The sequence below is a fragment of the Tyto alba genome, unplaced genomic scaffold, assembly GCF_018691265.1.
Source record: "Tyto alba isolate M040663 unplaced genomic scaffold, T.alba_DEE_v4.0 Super-Scaffold_1000006, whole genome shotgun sequence".
NCBI lineage: Eukaryota > Metazoa > Chordata > Aves > Strigiformes > Tytonidae > Tyto > Tyto alba.
The window spans coordinates 28,317,439-28,345,182 of NW_024881272.1; the positions used below are offsets into that span (position 1 = coordinate 28,317,439).

The 27,744-nt window shown below is 40.3% G+C and overlaps 1 protein-coding gene and 1 long non-coding RNA gene across 2 annotated transcripts in view; both read right to left on the reverse strand.

Moving 5' to 3' along the window:
• The window catches only part of FAF1 (Fas associated factor 1), a 172,935-nt gene extending 149,252 nt beyond the window's left edge, over positions 1 to 23,683 (reverse strand). Inside the window, exons 1-2 of the mRNA XM_042807570.1 lie at positions 23,245 to 23,683; positions 6,437 to 6,505 (exon numbers count right to left, since the gene is read on the reverse strand). Coding sequence (XP_042663504.1) covers positions 6,437 to 6,505; positions 23,245 to 23,289 — 114 coding nt within the window. The 5' untranslated portion in view covers positions 23,290 to 23,683. The remainder of the gene's footprint in view (positions 1 to 6,436; positions 6,506 to 23,244) is intronic.
• A 1,199-nt stretch (positions 23,684 to 24,882) lies between these two features.
• Positions 24,883 to 27,687, reverse strand: LOC122152698. The gene is made up of 2 exons (XR_006164726.1): positions 27,207 to 27,687; positions 24,883 to 27,129 (listed from the first exon to the last, which is right to left on the reverse strand). It is a non-coding gene; the product is annotated as an uncharacterized LOC122152698 (long non-coding RNA).
• Between the last annotated feature and the right edge of the window lie 57 nt (positions 27,688 to 27,744).

Below are 27,744 nucleotides of genomic sequence, written 5' to 3' on the forward strand. Positions count from 1 at the left end.
AATGGGAAATCAAACCATTTTTGCAAGCAGAGATCCCTAATTTAACAGAAAGTACATTAAAGACTTCCAGAAAGGATTTCTGTAGTCATTGTAAAAGAAAAACTCACATATAATTTAATTGTGTCCTACTAGAAGAGATAAATGCTGCAGTTGAACACCCAAGAAACCTGCAACTCCTGTACTTCTTGGAGAACTGGCACTGTGCCCACAGGACACCCGCTCCAGCAGGATGCCCATCCACTGCCATTGCTTGTCAGCACCTCACTCAGAGCTTCCTTCTTCCTTTGCTCTGCTGGCAGCAGGATTTGGAATGCTGTCCAGGCAACTCAGTGCAGTAACAGCAAGAATAAATGACCCCAAGCTGACAATAACATGTTCAACAGGACACTGAGATCCAGAAGAAGACACCTGTCCAAACCAAAACTTTAAAAGTACCTTAAAAAAAAACTGGGATACAAACCTCTGGTTCCCACAGGCAGATGTGACTGCTCATGTGACCATAGGGAGAATGCTATTAGTACACAGATAAGCCCCTGTTCCTAATAGTGAAAATCCCTCAGATCTAGTCCTAGTGAGAGGAGCACACCATGAACATCTTACTAGACCCATAGTGAGTGCTGTCAAATGTGTGCCATGTTCAGTTTGCAGCTCTGAAGTAAAGACAACAGCAGATCAACAATACAAGGTAAAAAGGGCCAATGTGATGAACACAATCGCCATAATGTGTAGTCCTGGTTCTCCAGCCACTGAAATATAGCCCACTTGGGGGGAAAGAAAGAGAGAAAGAGAGAGAGAGAGAAAGAGAGAACAAGAGCTGCAAAACATATGACAATACTGGCCCACATTTAAGGAAAAGAAATGGCCATATGCCAAATTTAAATTAATCACCTAGTTTCTGGAGGCAGACTAATTCAAATAGAGCAAAAAAACATACAAAGAGATACCACATCAAAGCTTTTGAAGGGCAAACCAGTTAGAAAAACAGACAAAAGACATCATTAGTGTATTAATTTTTACCAACTTGTACTGAGATTTACTACACATTACAACAAAAGAATTAAGTTAATGGTTAGAAAGCAATAAAAGATACAAATAATGGATTGTTGATAACTGTCAAGAGCCAATGACCCATTTTCTGACTAATAATTCCATCTAAACTGGCACCTCCAAAAGGAAAAAAAAAAGAAAAATTGCAAAGTCCTTCCTTATTTTTCTCAGTTCAATTTTTTGGTTTGGTTTTGTTTGTTTGTTTTTCACACTTCCTTCTTTCCAAAAGACAACATTACATAGAAGTAAATATAAACCAAACAGGTACTTATATTTTTAAAAAATCCTGTCTGACAAATAACAACTATTTTTAAGAGGTTTTAAAAACCCTCATCTTCTAAGTTACCCATTCAAAAGAAAAAACTACAGTTGAGAGTTGAAGCTTTATAAAAACAATGTTTGATATATACAATTCCTCCTTCCAAGGTACAGAAACACTTTTTGTCAGCTGACTCTTGGCAGCTGTGTACAACAGGAACTGCAAGCCATCACATTTCCAGGTGCACTAAACTGCTGGTTTTACTGAAGTTATATTGTGCTTTGAGTCTATACCAGAATACAGAATAATGAAGCAGGAAGGCACAAAGGTCATTTGAAAAATATATTTTTAAAATAAAAAACATTTTTTTTATATAATCATTATACCTGTTTATAGTGAAGTGAATATGAGATAATCCCCCCTTTAATTTGATGAAATTCATTTTCTTCTTAGTGCCATAAAGCAGTACTCACATTACAGTGTCTATTTAAAAAGAAATGAAATAAAAATAATTTTAAACCAGTGAACAGGAAAAACAGAAGTGGTCATACTGGAAAAAGTATAAAATTAAGCATGGTGAATCCTGCTTTTCATTCAAAAAACCTATTCTGATTACCCATACAGAATATGAAGTCATGCTATATATGAAGGATTTGAGTTTTTCATTAAATCTGTAAGAGGTACAGGAGACTAGGTTTCATGCACAGATGCAAGCATTTGATTTCAGGAAAGCAAAAAGCTATCACCTGTGTAATAACCTCATATATACAAAGGTTTGTATTGCATAAGTAGATTATAGATTCTTCATAGATTTCCTTTAAATATGAACCATCATCAGAAACAATTCAACAGACACACAGTTTGGATTTTTCACACTTTTATTTTTATACAAAGTTTAAGACACATTTATACTGTCATTCCTACCTTCAAATGTCAAAACAGAAGGTCACTGTTTAAATGGGCAAGCTATGAAAACATCCGACTTTACAAGGGACAGAAATTCATAACTTCTGCTTCCTCAAATGTTAAAAGCTACTGTAAATTAATAGAGCTCAAAGAAATGACACTCAGGAAATAACATATCGGTAATCCTGGCAGGCTTAAGAGAGTTGGATCCATTTATTGCAGAATAGTTTCATAAAGATGAAGTCCTGAAGAGAGCATTATATTATCTATGTTGATCTGTATCTCACAGAACATCTGAAACATTTCACTGCCCAGCCTATAATAAGCCTAGTAATTAGGCTACAGTGTTCTAATACAGAAAAAAATCCCTAAGCTGCTATATATGCAGCAGACCACCACACAGGCCAAGTTATATGCAACAGTGGGGAACTAATTATTGGCAAGATTAGACTTCACGATCCCACCAAGCAATTCATATGTGGCTACTGCATATGAATTCCTCTGCAGCACTCCCATGATCAATGTGATTTTAAGTACTTGAACAAAGCCTAGCAACCAAACATTTATGAAAGACAGTTTCCTGTATCGCTTCAAACTGCTACAAACATGATCTGAATACGGTAAAATGTATACACCACAGACATTTAAATCCAATTTAGTTACAAGTCGAAGATAAATTAATGGCAGTTTATATTGTCTTAAAGATTCCCATGTGTTGAGATAGACATAAAGAGTTTAATTGGGGGTGGGTAATCTTTAAAAGTTAAAAAAATATAAAGCTGATGTTTCAGTTCCAAACTGAAAAGAAAAAATAGCTCAGATGAATTCTTAATAAAAAAATCTAAATGGCTATTAGCTAAACTAAACCAAGAAAGGTCCTTACACTTCAGTCAGGTTTGGCTTTGTTTAGAGGTAAGACCAAATGTCCAAAAGATAAAAAACACAATAACACTCACTGAAGTAACAAAAAAGAGATTGGTATCAAGGGTTAAAATTATCACCAAAATCTACAAGCAAGACCAGAAAAAAAAAAAAAAAAAAAAAAAAAGAAAAGGTATGGAGAAAAGCAGCAGGAATATTGCATCAGTGCAAACAAGGAAATACTCAAAAAAGCTTACACAAAAACACGGTACTTGTAGCATGACATTAGAAACTTGTTTTGTGAACTATATAACCTCCGCTGTATCTGTGCATTCAGATGTACATCTCTGTCAGCCTATGTCAGTACATACTTCACTGTTTCTCTTTTGGGATCCTTATGCTTTCCAACTCACCAGGACTACCTGCTCTTGGTTGTTTTGGTAGAAGTCCCAGAGAAATAACAATGCCCTTGAGTTGAGACTCAGAGTTCAAGAAACAACAGGTGCTCAAGGGAATCTTTAACCTGAGTCCCTAGCACAGCCTCTGATAGTGCACAGCTTGTTACCCCAAACAAGAAAATTGAATTGAGATACAGACATCGTGAATGAAGAGCAAGTAAGCAATCCTTTCAAGACAAGAACTTCCATAACTTATGTTCTTGTTTTTTTCCCCAATACTGCAGAAGTGCCCCTGAACTTAGGTTGATCACTTCCTAACCAGACTCGCTTAGCTTTCTACTTCATATTATCCTGGGTACCTTACAGAAGCTTTCCTGATCAAATACAGAGCTCTGATTTTACTTCCAAAATCATAGAAGTAAAGAAATCCACATTAAAAAAAAATAAATAAACACAAATAATAATAAAAAAACCCACAATCCTGAACACCTGTATGACTATATTTTACTATTACAGGTCATCTTTATCAAAATCTTGAACTTGAAATAAGATTCTGAGTAAGAGGCACAAAATGAAGTGAAATTAGAGAAGACAGCAATGATGTTCTTCCCATTTACCTAACAGATTGGTGGTCAAAGGATTATAGAGGAACCCTTACCAAAATCATCACTACTTTACTACTGTCTTCATGATTTGTGAACCAAGTCCTACAAATTTTGTTTTCCTTACAAATAGAAAAAGTTTTGTTCTGCACTGAATGAAATAATTAGTGCCAATCAAAAGGATTTTTTAAAATTTTTCATCTCAGCTAAAAAACTCCAAGACCTTTTGGTTGAATCAAAACAAAGCCTTCCCTTCTCCTCAGTTCCTTGGCACTGAATCTGTACTTGACTACTGAATCAAAGGTATTTAAAAAACAAAACAAAACAAAACAAGTATAAACCGCCACATAAGGATCGTACACTTTTAATTTTAAAATAAAATGCTACATTTCTGATAAGTCAGGAGCCGGAGCCTTTTCTCATATACTGTTTTGACTTTTAAAATGCTAAAATCCTTTGCCTAACAAAGAGATGTTGTATTCTCTCTCAAGTTAACAACTCCTTTTCTTCTTACATTCACGTTTCTTTTGTCTTCTATCTTCTTTCTTCACTCTTTTGCTTGTAACTCCCTGTTAGATTAGCATGACTTGGTTTTCACTCTCTTTTTTACAGAAGGCTGCTTTTAATAAAAAGGAGCCAGTGTCCTACTAATGACAAACCCTTAGGGCATCTTCTTCACTTTGACTCTCCCAAACTTTTTTTTTTTCCACAAGTTACCCGTTCTTTTTCATAGATACTCCTCTAATTCATCTTCTGTTTAGTTTCAAGAACTACATACTTTCCAAAGTACCTCTTACATCCCTAATTTTCTTTCCTTTCTTACTTTCCTTATGCTTTTTTTAAGCTTGCATTTTTAGGTCATTACTTCTTTTCCCACTACATTCTCCTTCTAGATCATTTAATCATCAGTAATAAAATTTAGTATTTAAAGCTATTCTCATAGCCCTTCTGATAGCTTTAAATAATTCAGTCTCCCTTCCTGCTCATTCTGGATTCTCAAAGGAAAAAAAAAAAAAAAAAATAAAACAAATCCCCCTAGCTGTTCTTACTATTTTTCATCGCAGTTGTCTCATTCAATTTTCAAAACAGCCCACACTAAGTCACAACAAACTACCATGACAAAACATGTTTTTAACTACACCATTCTGTCAACATACATTTGGTTTTTTCTGTTAGAAGACACTGACGATATGCACTCCCTTCTGCTGGTTGCTGTCTCACTTATACCATGACATGTTGCAAAAGAAAGCCTTCGTACACTTTGGACAACATTCATTTTAAACATTTAGTTTCAAGTGTCTGGAGTACATACTGTTTGTTTATAATAGGTTACAATATTACACTTAATTTTAACCACTATTTCTTAAACAGTATATCCATTCTAACAAACTCAGTTTAAAACCCCACCCTAACCTCTCTGATATGTAGTTTGTAATCAAACACTCTAGAGACCACTCTAAACAATATGCTGGGAACACAATGTGGCAGACAGTTGAAATTGTATCCATAGTATACTTTAGTAATTTTCTGGTAATTTGGATTGGTCCAAAAGTCACTCATTTGGAAAAGAAAAAAAAGAAGTCAAAGGGATTACAGTTTAAAGGAAGATCACTTGTTTTTAAACTAAGTCTGTTCTATCTCACACTTTCAAACCTTAAGAAAATGGACTAATGATTTCATTTATTTATTTATACTGATAATCCTGTGTAGAGTCTTAAAGCACCTAAGATTCTTTTGCCTGCTTTATTGGTTTCCTCCTATTTTTCTGAATATTGAACCTTGTTACAAACAAGATGATAGGTGGCTGTTTTAGGATGAGTTAGTTTATTAGGTTTTTTGTTTGTGTCTGGATAACACCAAATCTAAATAAGGTATGGCTTAATCTCTGACTCAAGTGCGCATAACAAATAGAAGAGCAACTATCTTATTTTTAAACTAAAAGCATATGAAAGATTGAAGTTGGTATACCATCCATTTCTTCCACACCTAAATCCTGAAAAATCTTGTGTGTATACACAAGATGTATTCTAAAAACATAACTCTTATTAATACTACTTACAAAATTATGCATACAATTAACCAAAAAGGAAACTAAACACAATATGAAACACTTATTTAAAGGAAATGAAACAAATCAAAAAGGCATGAAGACAATCGGAGTATACCAGGGTATATACAACTCAATATCATGTTAACTTAGCAATAAGGCTTTAACAGACCAGAACATTCTGCATATAACCTGCTTGCTCCAGCCATAAAAGACACACCCAAATTTGAAATAAAGATAACAGCTGTCTCAGCAAGATCGCACATCACTGTTATATGAAGCTGATCTGTGGAAGTCATTTTCTTAGAATACTTACCACTAAATCCCAGTTATTTTGTTCAAGCAACGTTATCGCTTCATCAATATTTTCAATACCAGTACATGCCTAAAAAGAAAAAGAAGCAGTAAACAGAATTAAAAGCGTTGATCAAAATCAGAGTACTAATACTTATAACTTAATTAATTTCAGCAGAATTAAAGGAAAAGTATAGGTCTTTCATTTCCGTTAGGAGAGGATAATCCAGAAATCAGATTTCAAGTTTTAAACATCAAACATTTGGATATAATTCCCTGTTCCACCAGAGGATTCTTGTGTAACCTGGAGCAAGCCACCTAGGAAAGCAAGACAGAGTAGTTATTTGTAAAATTAGCACAATAGTGCTGACTCATACAGGTGTTTTGAGAATTCTACATTCAAAACTATGAAACATACTATCTTAAAAGGGAGCACAAAAATATTTAATACTTAAAATTATGTTTGACATGGCTGGAATATTTCATCTAAAGCCAGAAAGACATATATAAACCCTACTGCCTCCACCATCATCTTATACCCCTACTCATTCTGGGTGTTACACAAGTGCAGTGTAAGAGGAAAAGAAGGTGGCAAGTACAAATTTTTGATTGCCAAAGTGCTTACTACTGCATGTACAAATAAGCACCCCTTGTGAAACTATTTAAAATGAAGACTATATAATGAAACATTTACAATGTTTTCTTTTCAGACAAAACACTTGTATGTTTTTCTAGCCTTTTACTGTGGCTTTACCTAGTTCAAGAAATATAATACAATAGCATTGTTAAACTAGTGATAACATCCCACAAAACGGTATTGTAAATTGAGTTTAGTTCCAAATACAAGAGAGCACCTCTACTCAGCAAGAACCTTGATGCAGCATCCTGCTTCTTTTGATACCCATACCTTTTCAGTTATTCAACTTCAGCAGGCAAAGCATTGCTATTCATTCTGCCACATATTTGCTACCATTGACACTGAAGGATACCAGATATATTTCACCAGAGGGGAAAAGTGGAAACAGTTAAGTTTGTTTCTGGAATTTATCTTCCACCCCAATCAAAGCTATGCTCTGTATTCAAGCACACAAGAGAAATTAAGACTTTTACAAGATCTGAAACATGATCATGTTCCTTCTGCTCTACCACACAACTATATAAAAAGAAGTTTATATAAAGTTTATATAAAACTACATTTTAAAAAATCCAACCTTTTAACAGTAATAATACAAAGTTAGATAGCAGCAGCAAACAGATCAGTTTTCCTGATTCCAAAGATAAACAGTCCTGGTTTTCCTTTATGTGATAAGAGAAAAAGGGGACTAGGCACAAAAATGAACACCTTCTCTCCCAAAACATAAAAAGCCATCAAGTCATACATTTTCCACACACTGACTTTTCTCCCAGTTTACAACAATGAAGAAATAAAAAGTAGAAAAAGGGAATCACAGAGGAATTCTAAGCCAGTTCTCTCTTCCTAATTTCAATAGTGAAGAATTCCACACTTATGAAGCATTACACGCAGTATGTCTACACACAAATGGACCAGTCTGGAGGACCATAAGGATCACAAAATGACATTTCAGAGATATTTTTTTTTTTTGGTTACAGAGGGGAGGCAGCAGTTTCTATTGATCCACAATGCTCTCATGGCCATATTGATTCTCTCTGGAACAAGACAAAATTTCTTCCATTGCTCACAGCATGTTGTGCTAATACTTAATTTTACCCACTTTGCATTGGGAGTGCTAAAAAAAAATTAAAATACAGTTTTGCTCTTCAGAAGCATCATATTGCCTTCCCTTCTATTATTTCTTGCAGTTACTTCTGAAGTTAAAAATGGGACAACACTTTAACACATTCCCTAACAAATGTGAAGGTTACATACACTTATACCAGGTAAGCTTGAGGAGTGCATGGCTTGAGCTTGTCTTTTCTGAAATCACAGGAGGGTTCATACTACCATAAACCTGCCACTGAAATTGATGTCGACAGCTCTTCTGCAAAGTAGTCTTACTTTGAGAAAACATTTTGCAGAAGTGACAGTCTGAGGTTCTGTTCACAGTTAAGTGAAATACACTCTAAAATCCAGTCATTACAGAAATAGTTACTATTTCTCGATTATCAGCCCTGCAAACTCTGCATGACCTTTTTAACAACTAAATTGTGTTCCAACCTACAACAAGAACCTGACCACCAATGTGTTGTTTTCAACTCTGGGCTGGGCAGGTGAAGTTGAGCAGAGGGTACCTGGAATTCAGGGCTCAAATACCAGGTTTTATTGCCCCTTCTCTTCATATCACCCCTGCAGCTCAGCTGACTTGAAACTGTCTGTATGCTCACTCTTAGCCTATACTAACCACAAAGCAATTCAGCTCACTTTGGCATACTTTTATTTTGAGATAAACTAAACAAAATTAGCTTACCCTTCTGCCAGAGCAGTCAGTGAAAGGAGTTACCTCATCACAGCAGAGCCAGAGTAATTATGCAACTAGTTAACTTGTATGTCTGCATCCTTCCTAAATCATCTTGTTGGTGATTTACAATCTAAAGTAGAACTCCACTCTTGCTCTCTTAGCAGTGCTGAGTCAATGGGTAACAGGAATGGACAGGTGTAAACACCAACTAAAAATCAAAACCATCAGAATTCCTAATACCCAAGAAAAGTGGTTTTGTTGAAAACCCTTGGACTATTTTTATAATCACTTGTCACATTTGATTTTGCTGAGTTCTAAAACTAAGTTTTCACTTTCCAGAGGGACTGTTTTTGTTAGTTATCAATAAAACAAAAAACAGACTTTTCTGAATGGCAACAATGAATGGATGAGTGCTACTTATCGACATAACCCCAAAACAGACATTCCAAGATCTTCTTCAACACCTTGTTAATGTCACAGTTGAAGCAAACTAAGATTCTTCAGAGTATGTCAACATTCAGACACTACACACTAGCACATAAAAATCCCTGCCTCAAGTCATAATCCATCAGTAAAACACACATGCCACCACCACCACCCCTCAAAAAAAAAGAAAAATACTAAAAATTAAAGTTTGATTCCTTCTACTTGGATCATGCCATACAAGATAAATTCAAGAAAATCATCTGGTTTGAATGTCTTTAATTTTCCCTAAGAAATTAAGCACAGGAGACAGGTAGTCCCTCACTGGTAATTGTGACATGATATCAAGGACTCTGTGGTGGCAGATCAGTTCCAGAACAACCTGGCCTGCTTCTGCCTTTGCTTTCTTTAGGGAAACACATGCGGGAAACCAACAGGTTCTGTAAGCAACAAAACTAACAAAGTCTGGATCCTCATGCGTTTGTCTCTCACCCCTAATTACAAGGGCTGATTTAAGCTTTTCCTATGGCATTTTCTATGGAATATTTGTAAGAGCTTCTTTTGATGGACTTCTTTCCATGTTACCTGGCTGTACTTTGAGGAAATCTAGAATAATTTAATTGGTATGAGTCCAGGGGACACCTGGGCACCATAAGGCTATATGCCTTAACTTATCCAGGAAGGCAGACTAAAAGTCACAGGGTTCACTTATTTACGATATATAAAGATTTTTTGCTCCTTTTTATGTCTTTCATTCTACCCAAGCAATAAAAGAACAAAACCATAATTGAATAGGAAAAAAATCCATCATTTTAAATTTGCACAGAAACAGAAGGAAAAACACACCTTCAAAATATAGCAAAGTAGATGAGTTCCAAAGATGCAAACCCACATCTTGGTACTAAGCAAGTAAAGTGATATTAGTTGAGAAGAAATTTTTTTTTTTATTATTCACAGGCTTCATTCAGCTTTATTTTCATGAGAGACCTACTTAATAAAAGGCATTAAATATTTTAGAAGAAAATTCCTACCAGAATACTACTAACTCTCGATTCAATCATGAACCAGCACACCCTCTAAGTCATCAAACTGAAAGAAACAAACCACCACAGTAAAGGTAAAACCTTCAAGTCTCACTGATTTGTAAACTTTTACACATCAAAAAGAAACTGAAGAAATTTTTTTTAAGGACAAAGGGGAAGAAAAGTTAGAACAAGTTCCTTCTCCTCTTTTTCCTCTCTGCATCTCCTCTCTAAATCTAGGATAGCATTTTTGCCCTTCACAGCAGCTCCAGCTCCAGAGACTGTGCAGTCTCTTCTGTGGTTTTTTTCAGACCACACAAGAGGAAAATTAGTGTGAAAATGAGAAAACTATTGCTTTGCAGTGAATGCATAAAATCAGATTATGAAGATAGTTATTGAATGTTAAAACAACTTTCTTAGCATCCTGCTTTTCCAGGACAGGTAAGTGTTTCCAGCAGGCAGATTTAGATTTGCATATAAAATCTCAGAGCGCTTCTCCAAATTTTTTTTTAGGTAGCTTCATGATGGAGAGCCTACCCTTGGAAAGACTCACAGCTAACCATCAGAGGTCCTACTTAACTGTCACAGTAACCTTAATCACTATTACATAAAAGAAGCAAAGTAGCCACTGAGGAAACAATTCAGTAGGAGAAAAGTCGGAGGGCAGACAGACTTCAAGGCATTCAAGACAAACCTAGGAAGTGCTTCCAGAAAGCTATAATGCAGGATGACAGACTTGCTCTTCTAAATCCCTTGCAGGGTGGTCTGACCCCGACAGCCGTAACAGCTGGATCTGGGTTTTGAGACCCTCTGTGACCCCCCACCTCAACAGCGCAGGCTTTAGCCTACCTCCACATCACAGGAAAGCAGCTGACTTCCCCATCTGGCAGCAGCTGCTGTTGAAAATGCTCCTCCAGCACCTGCTACAGAGATCCAGGCAGTTGTTACACAGCAAAGCTGGAAGGGACAACTGCTTCTCCTAACACAGAGAGCTGGGCTGTTACTTCTGCAAAAGCTGGGAAAGCAACAAACAGCTGTTGCTGACTCAAATACAGAGTCAGGCTACTGTTGCCCCAACAGACAGTGGGTGGCAGTTGTTGCACAGAAGCTGGGAGCAAATGGTATTTGGCAGCAAGGCAGAATTTCTCACCTGTGGCACCATTCCCCTTCTCACCAAGGCAAAATGCAGCAGTCAAAAGTATCCAGAAGACCACATTCAGCTGAACAGCCAGTAGTTGAATATGGAGGACTTTTCTGTCAGTCTCTCTCAACATTTTTGTGGAACAATTCCATGTCTCCTTTGACTACCAACAGTGTCTATATTTCCTACAAACAGGGACCATTTCTAAACTAACCCAAACTAGGCTTTAGCCTAGAACATTTTGACAAATGGGTTCAGACCCATTAAAATCAGGCAGAAAAATGGCTGTGAATTACAGCGTGCACCACTCTCTCCTGTAAAAGTCAGCTGGAAAAAAAGAGTATCTCACTTTATGCCTAACTAATGTCCATATACACTCCATAGTCAATGTCCTCAGCTGCAGCCTCCTGCAGTAATTTAGAACAGATGCAAATACAGGTACCATGCTCAGTCCACATAAAGGATAAAGCTGGAGCCACAGTTCTATAACCCAGTACAGCAACAAACTCAGACAACTGATCTCCAGGGTAGAGTCACACCAGTTGTCAACTACAGACTTTTTCACTCTCGCTAATATTGCATTCATCTGTCTCAGAATAAAACTAAGCTACTGTGATTCAATCTGATGCCTAGTCCTCAGACACTGAAACAGCTGATACAGACTCTCCTGCACCGGATGGAAAAGAAGAGAGCTTTCTGTCATCGGCATTTTGTTGCAACTGTAGCTCAGTCCACCTTTTTAATATTTATACAAAACCATAATGCCCACAGAAACAACTACATTAAGGCATCAAAAGATTCAACAGGTGAGATCACCTAGGAAGAAAAGATTTCAGGCTTTGGGTTCTCCTACAAAACCCAGGAAGCCAGCATTAATACACCTCCATCCACTGCAACTGCACAGACAGCACCCTAGGAAATCCTTACTTTTAAAAGTACCCAATAAATTTTTATCACTAGATACAGCAATGCAACTAGAGCTAACTCGATTCCATAAAGATATATGAAGTTTTAAATATAAATCAAAAATGCTGGCAAAGAACAAAAATTGTTAAAACCAATTCGCTGTCCTTTTGGTAATCTTCAAAAGATAAGAGAGACAAGGAATATGGAAAACTCTTTCAAGTACAGGCCACTAACCTGCTCAGAATGATGGCTGAATTATCTAGGTCAGCAGATAATAAAAACAAAAAACACTCAGAGCTGTTCTTAATAGCATGAGATATAGCAAAGAACATTACTTACCTCCTTGCATACTTTTCCTGCAATATAACCAAAATTTAGTTTGTTACTTTATTCACCTCTTCAGTTACAACCAGACAGATCAGTTCACGGACACACTTCAGCTTCCCATCAGGTTTTCCGTATCTCCAAAGACAGAGTCTGGGGCAGCTTGTTCCAGCGCTTCACCACCTTCACTGGGAAAATTTCTTTGCTTCTGTTTAATTATAATTTCCCTTGCTGTAATCTGTATCCACTGCCTCTCATCCTCAGACTGTGCAACTCCAAGAGAAATTTGATTCTATTTTGTCTGCTATCACCCACCATATAGTTGAGACAGCAACTAGATCCCCTGTTAGCCTTCTCTTCCGGGCTACACAAACCCAGCTCCCCTAACCTCACCTTTCACAAAACATACTCCAGCCTCTTCCCCTCCTAGGCAGCCCTTCACTGGACTTGCTCCACTTTGTCAATGGAGGGACTGATACTGGACACAGTACCCCTGGTAGTAGTGGTGTCACCAATACCAAGTAGAGGGGAGGAATGGCCTCCCTCAGTCTCCTGCCATACCAGTGGAGCCCACTATGTGGCTACTACTTCTACTAGAAGAATCCATAACTCCCTTTGTGAGCATTCCTAATAAAAATCAGGTTTCTGGATATAGGGTTTTTAAAACAACCCAACCCCGAGTTTCCTCTTTCTAGAATGAAACACAGTAGTACCTTGTTTCCTTGCCCCATCCCTTATGAGAATGGCTCAGTAATCAAAGATAATAATTAAAAGTCTATAAAGCAGCCAAAGGCAGATCCAGATTATATCTGCTAGCAGTCCACTCAAACCCAGAAAGCTTTAGGACACTAAATCACCTATGAGTAAGTGAGAACATTTTCTTGAAAATTCATACATACAAAGCAACTGAAACAAAGCATAACACTTGTTCCCCAAAACCAGGAAAAGTTAAACCAATATGCTCAGCCAAGCAAGTAAAGGCTTTAGTACCATAATATCAGATTTCGGATCCATGTGTAACTCCCCTTTGGGGTATATCAAGAGATTCAGCACATTGGGACACTCACAACTGAGGGGTTTTTTTGGTACCTAGGCTCTTCTCATCCCAGAGTCCCACCTCAGGACCATCTCCACAGACTGAAGCACCAGCTACATACATGCCCCTCCGTGGCATCCCCTATCATTCTAACCTTGCAACAACCCTACTGATGTAATGAGACTGTTCTTATTATGAGTCATCCGTGGTTATTAAATTAACTTTTACTTGTTTCTGTTTCAGACAAACACTTAAAAAAACCATCCAAGCATACTGACTGAGATACAAACTGAAAGGTCACCTACTGCAAGCATCTAAATGAAGAGATAAGAATGTTTCTCTGTTTTTACATAACTCAGAAGACCATCTGGTAAACATTAAGCAGATTCACCAGCTGTTCGCTTAACAAAAACAAGCTAATACACTTACCAGTACCAGAAATTGAGAAAGGGTTTAGGCAAATATGCCAAGCTAAAGTTTTGCCCTATGCATTTCAACTCCCACCTCCAACCATTTACAAGCTTCATCGCTCTACTATTTGAGCACCACCTTAAAAAAAAACCTCTGAAGTAAGGAAGCATTAGTTCCTTTCTACAGGAGGAATAGGGGGTAAAAAAATAAAAAATTGTATTTCTGAAGGTCATAGAAGATATTTCTACCTATTAGTTACCAATGAGACAAGAGTGAACTTTGCCCATGCTCTGAGGTGACAGCAAGCCTTCTGAACAAAGCAAGCAGGGTACAAAGTCTAAACTGGTAGCATGAAGCTCTAACCACTTCTTAGCAGAACTAGCTAACTTGGCACCACACTAACCACTTTCAAATGGTTTCCAGCAGACTTTGAACACTCTCAAGACTCCGGAGCAAATTCTGCTTCCAGATTACCACGAAGGCACAAGCCTGGGAAGCCCATGAGTTTATCCAAGACATGAACTCTAGCCTCCCAAGCCCCATGCTAACACTCTAGTGTTTAATCCACATGATCTACATACAAAGAGCAGTGCTCAGACTGAATTAAAAACCAAAATAAAAGTCAGTACCCATTAATTAGTACTCTGGACTACTAAACCCATTTGTCTTTCCTGAAGACTGAAGACAGCCTTTACCCAACTACAAAAACTTTTAGTTAGGATTATCCCAAAGTTTCTGTGCATTTTTTTCTTTTATTAAAGTATCTCAGTGAAGGTAAAAACCCCAAGACTTCCTTAATCACAGTCACTTTGCTCTTATACAATCTTATATGTTACCACAGAAGAAGAAAAACTAATGGAAAACAGAAAAGAACTGCAGGGGTCAGACAAACACTTCTGCTTACTGGATATTTGCAGTCATCTCCTTTCTCCTCATTGCCTCAAAAGCAGTAGAACCTTCAAACAACTAAAGAATAAATAAAAGCCACTTCCTAAATAAGCATGCAAAGGAAGAGTACTAATTCATATAAAAAATTTGTTGCTCAACATTCAACAAACACTCCTATGTTTTTGGTAAAAAACAGGACCACAAGGAATGGACAGATTCTTCAAAACCTGGAAATGGTATCCAAAACAGGGAAGCAGAACAACACTGAAATCCCAGCAAAGCACAGGTCATACTATAATGCAGACCAACAAGGACTGCAAATAAAATATTTCTCTAAAGACACAAAAATTATATAAGCTTTTAAAAGCATCACAAGGAAGCCTGTCAACAAGTCAGTGGGACCAAAGAAAGACAATACTAAAGAAATATTCAAAGAAGGCAAGGACATACTGGAAAAGGTAAATGAATTCTGTGCGCTCATATTTACTACAGAGGAACCTAGGGACCATCCTATCACAATGCTACTCTTTACAGACACCTCTCACATCCTGAAATGTCAGTAGAGACATACAGAACAAACCACCAGGACCAGATGATAGTCTTAAATAGGAACTTAAATATGAATTTTTCACAGCAGACTGCTCTTTAAATCAGCCTTAATTAAAGCTTAAATCAACCTCACATTCCCACAGCACTGACATAAGCATTTTGGTGAATTTTACTGGGGTGGAAACCAGAAGGGTTTAAGATTTCTACAATTCAGACAAATGTTACTTCTGTAACATAAAAAATAGCAGAAATTCAGTAAAGTATACAGGATAGAATTAGTGTATACATGAATATACATGACCTGCTGAGGAAAAGTGAACACAGGTTCTGTAGAAGAAACTCACATATCACAAAACTACACAGATGTCTCTCAAGAACTCAGACAGTTGAAGGATGCAAAATTAACTCAAGTTTACTTCCAAAGTCTTATAACAAACCCCATCATCAAGTTCTTAAAGTGCTGACTTCCAGAAACTAGGATGAGGCAAATCCATTCAAATTCTGTTTCTTTCATCTCTTTCCTAAGGACCAGTCACTGCTGCAGACAAGACATTAGGTCAGCTAGGTCTTCGATCTGAGCTGATATGGCACCTTTGATATTTGCTCACACAAACAACCTGACCTTTAAAAAAAAAAAAAAAAAAAAATAGGTGACAGTTTCAGAGTTCTTGTATTTACAAATTATTTCCTGCAATAGGTAAAATATGAAATCTATATAAAATAACTCAAAGTCTAACATACTCCCTTCTAGTTTCAAAATATCTCTTAAGAACTTCAGCTTCAATGAACTATCTTTTGAAGGCATAACTACTCCCACAGAACAAAGACCTGCTCAACCAGTTAGACACAGAAGACCAGTAGATGACTACTTCGATAGACCAAACAATATGTAATGCATACATTAGGGCTTTGGTTTCCTCTTTGAGCAGTTTGTTTTTACAATTGCACATTATCTAGTCAGCTTTATAAAAGGGGCTTAATTAGTAGGTATCAATGCAGCCAGTAAGCATGTCACTTCCTTTCGTTCTAATGACGAGGGACAAGTAAAATGTTAGGTACTTCCGCAGACTTTTTATTCTAGTTCTTACAGCAGTTAAAAGACAGGACTCAACTAATGGCTGCTTCACAAATGCACAAACTTATTCATGAGGAGAAAAATATGAAATTCTATCAAAGATATGCCATGTAGTTCCTTTAATAAGCTATTAACTCTTCCTTCTATTAGGGAAACGTATGAGAACTAGGCTTGTTATGGTTCAGTTACCATTGTAACTGCCCAAATAGAGGGGGATATTCTACCCCTTCAGACTTTCCAGTATCAATGCAATATTCTCAAGGCAGAAGATTCTCAGGATTCTTTAAGACATACAGCAAATCACTCAAATCCTCATCCTCTCCCACACCTCCTTCCACACAAAAATATGAACTCGATAAGTGTGTTTACTGTAAATGATCTTTGCTTACCAAGAAACTTCATTTTCAGTGTGACAAATAACTTTCACATTACCTTTCAATGAATGCACATTGCTAGCCTCTGGGAGTACGTACAATTAATAATTTCAATATTATAATCAGCATTAGTTGTCATTGCATTTGAAAAAGAATCCTACAGCTACCACCTCTCAATCTGTTTCAGTGACCTACTAACCCAAATACCTAGATGAATGGGCTGACGGAAATGGTGACATGACTGCTATGATGTGAAGAGTCTTTTCAAGGTAATTGAATGAAAAGAACAACATAAATCTCTTTCTAAAGATGAACTGGGGCTCCAGTGGTAAATTATTTAGGTCCTTACAGCAGGACTGTAATGCACACAAATCATAGAATCCTCTTTCTTCTCTATAAATGTCAGACAGTATTTCTAATTAACTATCAGTCCTTATATAGGAGAAATTAGCTGGCTTTTCCACAAACAGCTACCAGTGGAAATATCAAAGTTATCATGTTTCTAAGTGGACATCACTCTTACTCCAGTTTCTTATTTGTGACTCCGGAATCCACTCCACCTTCAGCTTAAAAGCCAGAAAGGTGACTAGTATATCAAACTAGCTTTGCTCTGATGAATGTGAGGTTTGGGATTACAGTTCAGTCTAAAAGTATCTGAAGAAATCAAACCGTTGATTCTTCAGAAACACACAAAGAAGAAATTAATAGAAGCAATGGTCTTGGTAGCAGACAACAACAATCAAAATAATGAAGCCAAAACACACTAAGCATGCAGTATGCTTTTATCATGTCTCTTGACCCTAAGGCCATTTACAGCAAACAAAACCAATTGTGTTGCAAACCAAGAGGTCCAACTACCAGTTTCTATGTTGTTACTGACTGTGTAATGCGCAAAATTGTAACACGTGATAAAAAGCAACAAGAATTAAAAGGAATTCTAATATAAACGTAAATTAAGAGGCCTCATAGGTATGAACTTCAACATCCTACAGTGTCCTACAGTCCTACTTTTTAAGCTGAAAAACAGATGTTAACTATTCCAAAATTTAGCCAAGGATATAGTAACCTACATCCACAAAAAAGGTTAGGGGAGGCAGCACTGAGCATCTTGGCACCCAACTAATAGAAACTTAGCAGAGTCTACTTTAACTTACGGATACCCATTGTAAGGGTATGAAGAAACAAACCTGTCTATCCCAGACCCTGATTTCTAGTCTATAGAGTACTCAATTTCCTTCCAACTATTATGGAGAGAGCTGCAGAGCTCAGTCCAGCTGGCATGCTCTGGGAGCGCCCACCACATTATATTCTACAGAGAAGCCACACAAAAGAATGATTTGGTATGCACAAGACTGAGGTTTTAAGCTCAGACATATCTGAACACATATAAAACCTGGTATTTAGGTGCCTAGCAAGACTTTCTGGTGAAAATGTAGGCCTCCAAGAACTTAGGTTTAAAGTTGGAGGACACATTCCAAAGTTTTCAACTTTGATTGGAAGTCTCTTCCGAACCTACATTTTTTGAGGATCTTATTCCAAGTGAACTGCCAAACACTTCACAGAAAGTCTGCAAAGAAATCAAGAACAGTCCTTTCTGCTCCAATGCCTTAATGACAAAACACCACCTTTTCTTTCAGAAATCAGTGTTAAGGACATCAACTTTTCTATTTGCTCAAAACCCCTTCACAGATAGTTTACCCTTACAGAAAACAGTTGAAACATTCTTTCTAGCCTCCACCGTAAGTCACAATCCAGGGCAAGAATCAAAGGTACTGACTCAAAGCTATGCCTCTATCTGCCTATCTTTTTCATCCATCAAATTTTCACACTGCCAATAACTTAAAAGTGACAGAAAATCTGAGCCAGCATGCCAACACACAGAAGAAAGCAAAGCTCCCTTAGCACCCCCCAAAAGAATTAATACACGTGTAAATTCTGCACATAGACCATTAGGCAGTGAAAAGTGTGCATAACAGAGGTAATCTTGTACAGGGCTGAAGCAGACAGATGTTTTTCATAACCACAAAAAAAAAAAAATCTTCTAAAATATATGTCAGTTATTTAACAGTACTGTGTTAATTTCCAAATTAAAAAGATTATCCAGCTCCTTTAATCATTCCAGAAGGCAACAAATAGTTTGAAATACTGTTAAATCTTAACAAAAGAAAAAAAAAAAGGTGATGTATGAATGTCATGGTCAATTTCATAACTTAACATGATTATCTAGCATGCTTTCTCACCTTTCTGTAAGTGATGGCAATGAGGTTCTTCTTTCCCAATTCCCCCTTGCTCCTCCCACAAACCTCTGTTTTTACGGAAAAGATTGACACAAAAGTGAAGTTTGAAAAAGAGATTTTTATATACATGTGTGTGAATGATACCAAATCAGTCCATTACCCATTTAAAAAAAAAAAATGCAAAAAAGAAAAAACCTCCTACAACTTTGTTTCACAATGAACACAGATGAAGGACATAAGAATAAAACTATTAGATAGCTAATGTTTCAAGGATTTTTGAGTTTTGCCATTACACTCCAGAGTCTTCCCACTCAGACCAAATCTTGAGCTACTCATTTATTTGATCAATGAAAACTGTGAATTCTATGAAAAATTTCCTTCTGAATCTCCTCATGCCAGATATTCTTGTCATAAATGGACACCCAGGAGGTGGCAGCTCCCACAATACTCCAACCCTTAGGCCCATTCTACATTTAGAAGTGTTGTGAGGACAACCACATAGCATGAATAAAGAGGTCCTATAGGTGGACATAACTTACAATGACAAAAAGATATTCTTACTTATTTTAGTCCTCATCCTAAGTGAAGCTGTAATAACAGAAGTAAAGGTGCTAGCAAACAAAATTGTCTGACACATCTGACAATAGTCAGATTGGTTTTCATTCCTGAACAGCTTAACCATGCCTATTTAACCACATTCAGTGCAACTAAAGTTTGCAATTTAAAAAGAAGAAAAAGAAATATCTATTTTCTTTAAAATGAAAAGTGGACCCCAGACTGCATAAATCATGGATATATTTGTATCATGTGAGTACCTGTGTATCCCACTGGACATGGAAGAACATTTCGCAGTTAAACACAACAAACAAAAGAAGAACAGAGATGTTAATAAATATTGGTAGAAATTATATGTCCTTATTTATCCCAGTATGCAAGGTATGTTGCAGCATCACTGTTTTAACAATTCACATACAGTTACCTTTTTAAAGAATTTATGCTACAAACATAAGTTGTTGGGTTTTTTCCTATATGCCAATGACACTTTGTGGAGAAATTCTGAATTGCATTTAGGAAAACAGCTAAAACTTGTTTGTGTGCTAAACTTCACTACTTTAGCTACTTTTACTGAAAACAATCAGACTACTCATGCACAAATGAGCTAAGCTTCTGCATAATCTTTCCTAAGTAAGGGCCTAAGAAGGAAAAGTTAGACAGGTTGCTTATATAGCCCACATGCATGAATACGTACTTTGTACTCCCTGGGTAGCACACAGTAACCTCGTTAAAGAAGGAAAGGGAAATAAAATAATTATAAACCACAGAGAACAAGCTTAAATTGTTTTGAGACATTAAGGAAAAAATATTTTGGTAGATCACTTGCTGTGCTTTATAGTTAACATATTTTATAAAATCATTCAATGTTTGTATGTATCCGTATGTACATATACAAAATATTTTTTAGAAGTATTTCTCTTTAGTACTTCAGAATGCAGAAGTAACCTGTTATAACAATCACAGCTAAAAGGAAAAACCAAATGCAATACAAGATCCTGATGTAGTTGAAATCAATGACAGAATCCCTAATAGCTTCGAAAAATACAAAATAAGTCCATGAAAGCTTCACAAAAGGAATAATCAACATAATTATGACTTTACCAAAATTTTTTTTATGGGGAGGGAAAACCCTTTCAAGTTTTAAAAGTTCAAAGACCCCTGCTCTATCCCTCTTACTGGTAACTTGGGAAAGGCAAGGGTGAAATGGTGATGGAAGTTTCCCTCCCAATTTAATTCAGCAAAAAATAGCTGAACAACACTACAAATAATTGCTTTTCAAATTTGTAGTGCGCACAACATTCTTCAACAAGATACCTCACACAAATACAGAAGATGGCAGCAGAACTCTGAGAAACATTTATTAAAAGGTACCGAAAATACAGAAGAGAAAAACCATGCAGAATTACTTTTCACATGTTTTATTTTCCATGTTAAATTCTTAGTGAGTTGTAAATTCCATGAAATATTTAAAATACCCAAATTCCTTTACCGTTTTGTAAGTCTAAAGATATGAGGCCTAATAATGATTGACATTGTCCTTTACCAATCTGAAGCTTTAACAGCACAATTGACAGTTCAGTGTTTCAGCATCAGGTAGAAGCTTGATATTAGAGGGGAAAAAAAAAAAAAAAAAAGATGAAACAGAAGAACAAATTTGTCTGCTGAAATACAGGAGGAAAAGGTTTGGCTTCCTTTTAAATAAGCATTGTTATATAAGAAAATATTTAATGGGTCCTAGGTTCAGACACATTATGTCAGGCTTGATCTACAACTGATTCCCGTGACTCCACCACCCATCTTCAAGTTTTCAGTAATACTTACTTGTTTTCATGGTATCAAATACTGCAGTTGCTCTTATACCTTTATTAATTGGTTTTGAAACCCAAGAATAAAAACACTGCAGAACTGCAAAATAGCATTGACACTAAAATTCGGAAAGTGGATACAGATTGAAAACTATTTAAAAAAAAAATAAAATCTTACATTCACCAGCCACTAACTTCATCATCATCTGGGATTCCTGAACGTAAAGCTGTTTCAGCTAATAATGTGTGATTTCATAAGACTCTGTCTCCATGAGTGGAGGATTGGGGTGCCAGTTTCCTTTTACATAGTGTATTATTACTGGAAGAACTCCTTTATGAAACCCCAGCCTTAAAATTGAGACATCACTCCATATGCACACAAAAGTATCTCTGAGCACAACGAAATAAATGATCACTATAGAAACATTTGTTAAATATTTTAATAAATATGGGTGTAAGATACTCGGGTACAGAAAGGGAAAACACTTCCCTGTTATCAGCTGGGAAATCCTCATGTTAGGTCAGTGAGATATCAGATACCTTTTGCAAAAGAGAAATTACATAATGTACACTGTAGTCACCCTACCTGTAATTCCAAAGAAACATTAAACACACACACAGAGTGAATGGATTACTTTGTTTAAATTAAATTAAATAGTTTCACCACTAATAGCTGAGAAACAGTCTTGTAAGAAGTTGAACATACAGAGAGCAGTTTTACAACTCAGTCCAAGAATAACCAGGAGCCTATCCACGTAAGGATAACCACTGCAAATGGAGAAAGCTTAAAAAAAGAAAAAAAAAAAAAAAAAAGATTGAAATGCAACTATTAAAAAGATATATTCAAATATAACCCTTCCAAACTGCTTTTGGCTCTCCCCACTATTTCAAATGCAGGTATCTTCAACTTGTTTGTTTACTTGTTCTTAGAAAAACAACATAAAAACAAGCAATATACTGAATATATTAACCGGCCTCCTGCCCACATCACTTTTATTTAGAGGAAGACTTCATTCTGGGAGTAAGATTTAAGGGTCTGAAGTTAAATTATAACCCTTTTGTAGGGAGGAGGGAAGGTAACAAACAACTTTTAAGGGCATATTCCTCCTTTCTACACAAACATGTTGTTTGGAATGGGGTGGGAAGAGTTTTACCATCATTACAACAGTCATAAGCTGAGGCAACCATGAAAGTTAGTGTTGATGTTATAATTGAAACACCTCTGTTCAGCGTTAATCTGTAGTACCAGTAAGTGATTCATAACAAACACTGTGACAAATCATGAGGAGCAATGAGTTTTGTATCCTCCCTGGTATCTGGCTTTTCCAAGTGAGCTGGCTCACAGCTGTCCCAGGGCCTGGGTGGTTGTAGGGGGTTGGAACAAGCAAAGTGGATGAAAAAGATTTTATTTTTTATTAAAAACTGAAACTCTCTAAGTTAAAGGAGGCATTTTGTTCACACACCTTGAGAGAAGAGGGCACGTGTTCCCCATTTCTGACAAAAAAAAAAAAAAAAAAAGAAAGAAAGAAAGAGCAGAGGCTTTGGAGGGTGGTCTTCACACCCACCACCCTGGACCTTCCCACAAAGAACAAGCAGCACAGCAACGAGGAGAAAGAGAAAAGCAGCGAGAAGCCACGGCTGTGTGGCGGCGGCGGCTTGAAATTTACCTGGAAATCAGCCAATATCATTTCTCGGTCCATGTTGGACGCCATTGCAGCCAGCTGCGTCCCCGGCTCTGCTCGGACCCGCGCACCTGGAGCTGCTGCCGGCGAGGACGGGGCAGGGTGGGAGCTAGGAGCTCATCGAGGCGCCGGGTTCCTCACGGGCTCCCGCGGCGCCCCCGGGCCGCCCTGCCTGGCAGCTCCGCGGCGGCCGGGGCGCGGCGGCGGGCAGAGGAGGGGAGGAGAGAGGCGGGCAGGGGGCCGGGAGCGGGCCGGGGCCGGGAGCGGGCAGCGCTGCCTCAGCTGCTGGCCCGGAGAGCAGCAGCAGCAGGAGGAGGAGGAGGAGGCAACACCGCTCCCTCCCTGTCTCCACAGCGCCTGTCGCACATTTTGCCTGTCATTGAGGTCGCAAAGAGGCGCTTTGCGGCCGGCACGTGACCACCCTCCTGTCAAGCGCTGGCGAAGCCGGGGGATGGAGCGGGGGGGGGAGGGAGGGAGGTGGAGCCGCGCTTTTCCGGCAGCCCCGCCGTCACCGCGGCCCCGCACCGGCGCCCGCAGGAAGGGAACGGAAAGGCGGGGGGGGGGGGCGGGGAACGGGGACGTGCGCGAGGAGCCCGCGCCGCTGCCCGGCGGAACGTGCCGGCGCCGGGTCGCGGGGCCACGGGCGGGCGGGCGGTCCGCGCGAGCGGCTGAGGGGAGAGCGCGAGGGCCGCTCCTGAGGGGATGGGCCGCCTCAGCCCCCCACCAACACCGGGAGCGGCGGCCGCGGCCCCGGCCCGGCCTCCCCCGATGCTCCGAGCGGGCGGAGCACCCCGACCTCTAGCTGGGTCCGGCCGGGCGCAGCGCGGCCCCGGGGGCTGACACCCCGGCCCCGGTTCCGGCGGGTGGCGGCCCCCCGGGGCCCGGCTGGGCTGCGCCGCCGGCTGAGGCCTAACGGAGCGGCGGCGCCCTGGCTGCAGCGAGCCCGAGGCCGGGCTCGCCATCCAGGGAGGGGGGGGGCGGGGGAAGCGGTCTGCTGCAGCAACCGGCCGGAGCGCGGCTCCGCCTCCCCGTGTGGGAGCGGGGCGTCCATCCGCCCCGCCGGGACAGGGGAGCGGGCGGGATCGCGGTGGTACCGGGGCACAGAGCGAATCGGTCCCCAGCGCCCTTCGCTCTGCCCACCCGTAGCTTTGTGCTCGCGGAGTGACCCGAACCTCCCCGGGGCCAGGGGCTCGGTAAAACGGTGATTTTTCCCTGTCTTCGTACTTCTCGCAAAAGGAGGAAAAGCATTTTTCACAGGTTTCTGAGCCAACAGACCGTGATCTGCACAGCGGCCCTCACTCGAGCTTAGCACTCCAGCACTGTAAGATGTAATTGCATTATATACCACATATAAATGTTTGATGCTTTTTTTTTTTTAATTATGCAAATCTAGCTGTCACTTATGCTTTTTAAGTCTGCCTCTTACAACCTGATGCTCTTTGCCTACCCCCTCAGCACTCGCGTTAAACACAAACACGCATTCGGACACCCGTTTGCTAATTAGTCCAACATGTTTTGCTCTGCTCTTTGTATGGGTATCACAGCTACCTAAGGTCACAGAGACATCAAGCACGTTGCCTATTAGCTAATAAACCTGCGTGATGATACCACTGAATGGAGTTATTTTGCCGTTTTTAGCAAACACAGCTCTTTATTGTTTCTCTCGTCTGCCCGTGAGGTTTTTACACGAGTTGTTCGGAGCCTGCGAGCTCCCTGCTGCCTGCCGCAGCCGCCGGGCTGGCCCCGGGGGGAGCTACGGGGGGGGCCCAGCGCGACCACCCAGCGCGGCGGGTCCGGCGGCGGGGAGGCACAGCGAGCAAGCGCTGCGGGCGGGTAGGGGCGCATGAAAAGTTAAAGTGTCCCTCTAGGAGAGTCCGTGTTCCCCAGCAAACTACCTCCGGGAATTGTTTCAAGCCTGCTTGCGGCCGCTGCCGCGGGTGCGGGTGTCTGGCGGCGGCCGAACCGCGCAAGGTCTCCGGGCGGGCTGAGGCCACACTGAAACGCCGCTTACGATGCAAAGCCAGAGTGTCAGAGAAGTTGGATTTCGTATTTGATCGTGTTCCTGCCCTAGTTTGTGTTGGCAGGGTTTGCCAAGAGGCTTTTATTGCCCGCTGACGTTAGCTTAACAATTCCAGCTCCCCACCACTGTCCGGAGGGATGATAAAGTCATTGCCCTCACACCTGCCCCCGTGTTTTGTTTTGATTTTTTTCCAGTTTGATGTTACAGACAGTTCTGTACTAGGTACGAGCTATGGTGCAATGCCAGGGACAGCCTAAGCTAAATTACAAACAAATCCACCCACACATTACTAGAGAGTAACTATAATAAAGGCTGAAAAGCGAGTTTTAACAATTGGATTAAAGCCAATCAATTCCTGGCACGAAGTGAAGCTATAGGTGTGTTGTCAAGATTAGTTACATGGCGTTCACGACTAGTACAGTCATATTTTAAATAATGATATCTATATTAGATCAAAACAGGAAGGATTTGATCCAGAACGTGAAGAAAAGGTGAAAAGCTGCACGTGCCCCACATTGCAGGAAGTTCACGTTCAAGTCACAGTGAAAGTTTCTATTCTCCTTCTCACAACCCCTTACTCCCAGCCACTCTCGGTGGGTTTTTTTCCTCCAGCGAGTATCAGACAAATTAGAGAGCTGCGGGAACACTCACTTATTTTACTCCTTGCAACGCCCGGTGATAACATCCAGAAGGTATTTTTTCTGCTGATTTTGGAGCAACTCTCTCTGGTTTAGGAGAAGCACCTTTATCATTCCGGAGAGGAAATGATCAGGACTAACAAGTTGTTTTCTGCAAAGGTTTTTGACAGACCCAGGCAATGAAGGAGGTATGACAGCATTTTCTGGCCGGGCAACTTTACTTGCAGGAGGCCTGCTGCACCCTAGCTGCACTTTACTTAATTATTTTTGTTATGTGGCATGATTAACAGAAGATGGGGGCTTTGTTCTGAACTGTACAACAAAAAAAAATTATGGGGGACTGTTGTAAGACTTGCAGGTCTAGTTCTGCAATAAGTTAGCAACAGGTAACACTACCAAAGTCTGTGGATTTTAGACACTGATGAGTCACAAAATAAGCCACTTCTAATCCATCTGACTGAATATTCGAGGTTTTGCATATAAATTCCTTCCTTATGCAGAGAAGCAACTATATTTGAATACATGGATGCTATTTATATACAACTATTTCTAGAGTTAACTTGGGGGGAAATTATCATTCATATTTTTGTTTACAAAACTGTTAGCACTATTACTTCTGGCCGAGAATTATCATAACGAGGCCCTTAAAAAGGCGCTTCCCCCCCCCCCCCGCTTCAGCAGGAGCGCGAGTGGGGGTCAGTTGATCATTTGAGCATAGCTGCTTTCCCTGCTCCGCGCGTAGGCGGTTCGTTACTTGTCACCTTTGTCTTTTCACAAACAAGCGTGGGTGGGGGAATCAGTCCGGGAAAATGTAATTGCGCAGCAAGAAGCAGCCGAAGCTGGAAGGAGATGCAGAAGTCCTACAGACTTCCTTCAGCTGCCCGGGCGGCAGGTTCACCCCTGTAAATCCGGTTCTGTCTCTGGCGGCGGCGGGGGGGGGCAGCCAGGCCCCGGCCCCCCCGCCCCAGCCCGGCTGCCGCCGGCGGAGCCGATGGCACTGCCACACCGGTCCCCTCCCCAACGCGCCTCCCCGGGCCGCCTCACGCGTGTTTACATTCAAATTCACTTTCCCGTGGCGTCCACGCAGAAATCAGACGAGCAGCTTGCCCCTGCGGCCGACGGGTTCCGTACGCTTGTCAGGGAGCCGTGGCACTGCAGCTTACCTCCGGGGGTTCGCTGGGGCAGAATTCAGCCTTCCCACGGTCCCTGAAACTTAAAGTAATCCGGCCGTTAAAGCACTTTTAAGGCAATAAATGCTGTTAGGCAGAGTGGCAATGAAATCTCCATACTGTCCCATCGGCACTCCTCCGCCCTTTGAAGGAAAAGCCAAGCCCTCACATCTTCTCGTTGCCTGGGTGCGTTTCCCCCCTCAAAATGTCACTTTCAAATCCATCAAGGACACCAGAAACGCGGGAAGCGGGGCGTGCTGCCGCGGGCGGTCGCCTTCCACCGCTAAGACAACTTGACATTGACCCTTCATCCTTGACCTTGTCCTTAGGGAGAGGACCCCGCGGCGCTGCCGGGGTGGACCCGGGCCCCGCAGCCGTTGCCCCGCGGGGGCCGAGCGGGGGCGCCGGGGCCGGGGCCGCTGCCGCTCCCCCCTCGGGCAGGTGGAGACCTCCCGTGGGGAAGCGGCGGGCAGAGCCGCGGCGGGAGGCCGCCCTCCCACCCACCGAGCTCCCCGGGTGCTCCCGCAGGGCTGCGGCGGCTCCCGGTGCTAAAACCTCCTTTTTCTTTCTTTCTTTCTGTTTCTCCCCCCCAACCCCCCCCACCCCCACCCTTAGGCCTCAGCAGCGCTCCTCCTAAAAGCACCCTGACTGTTATGGC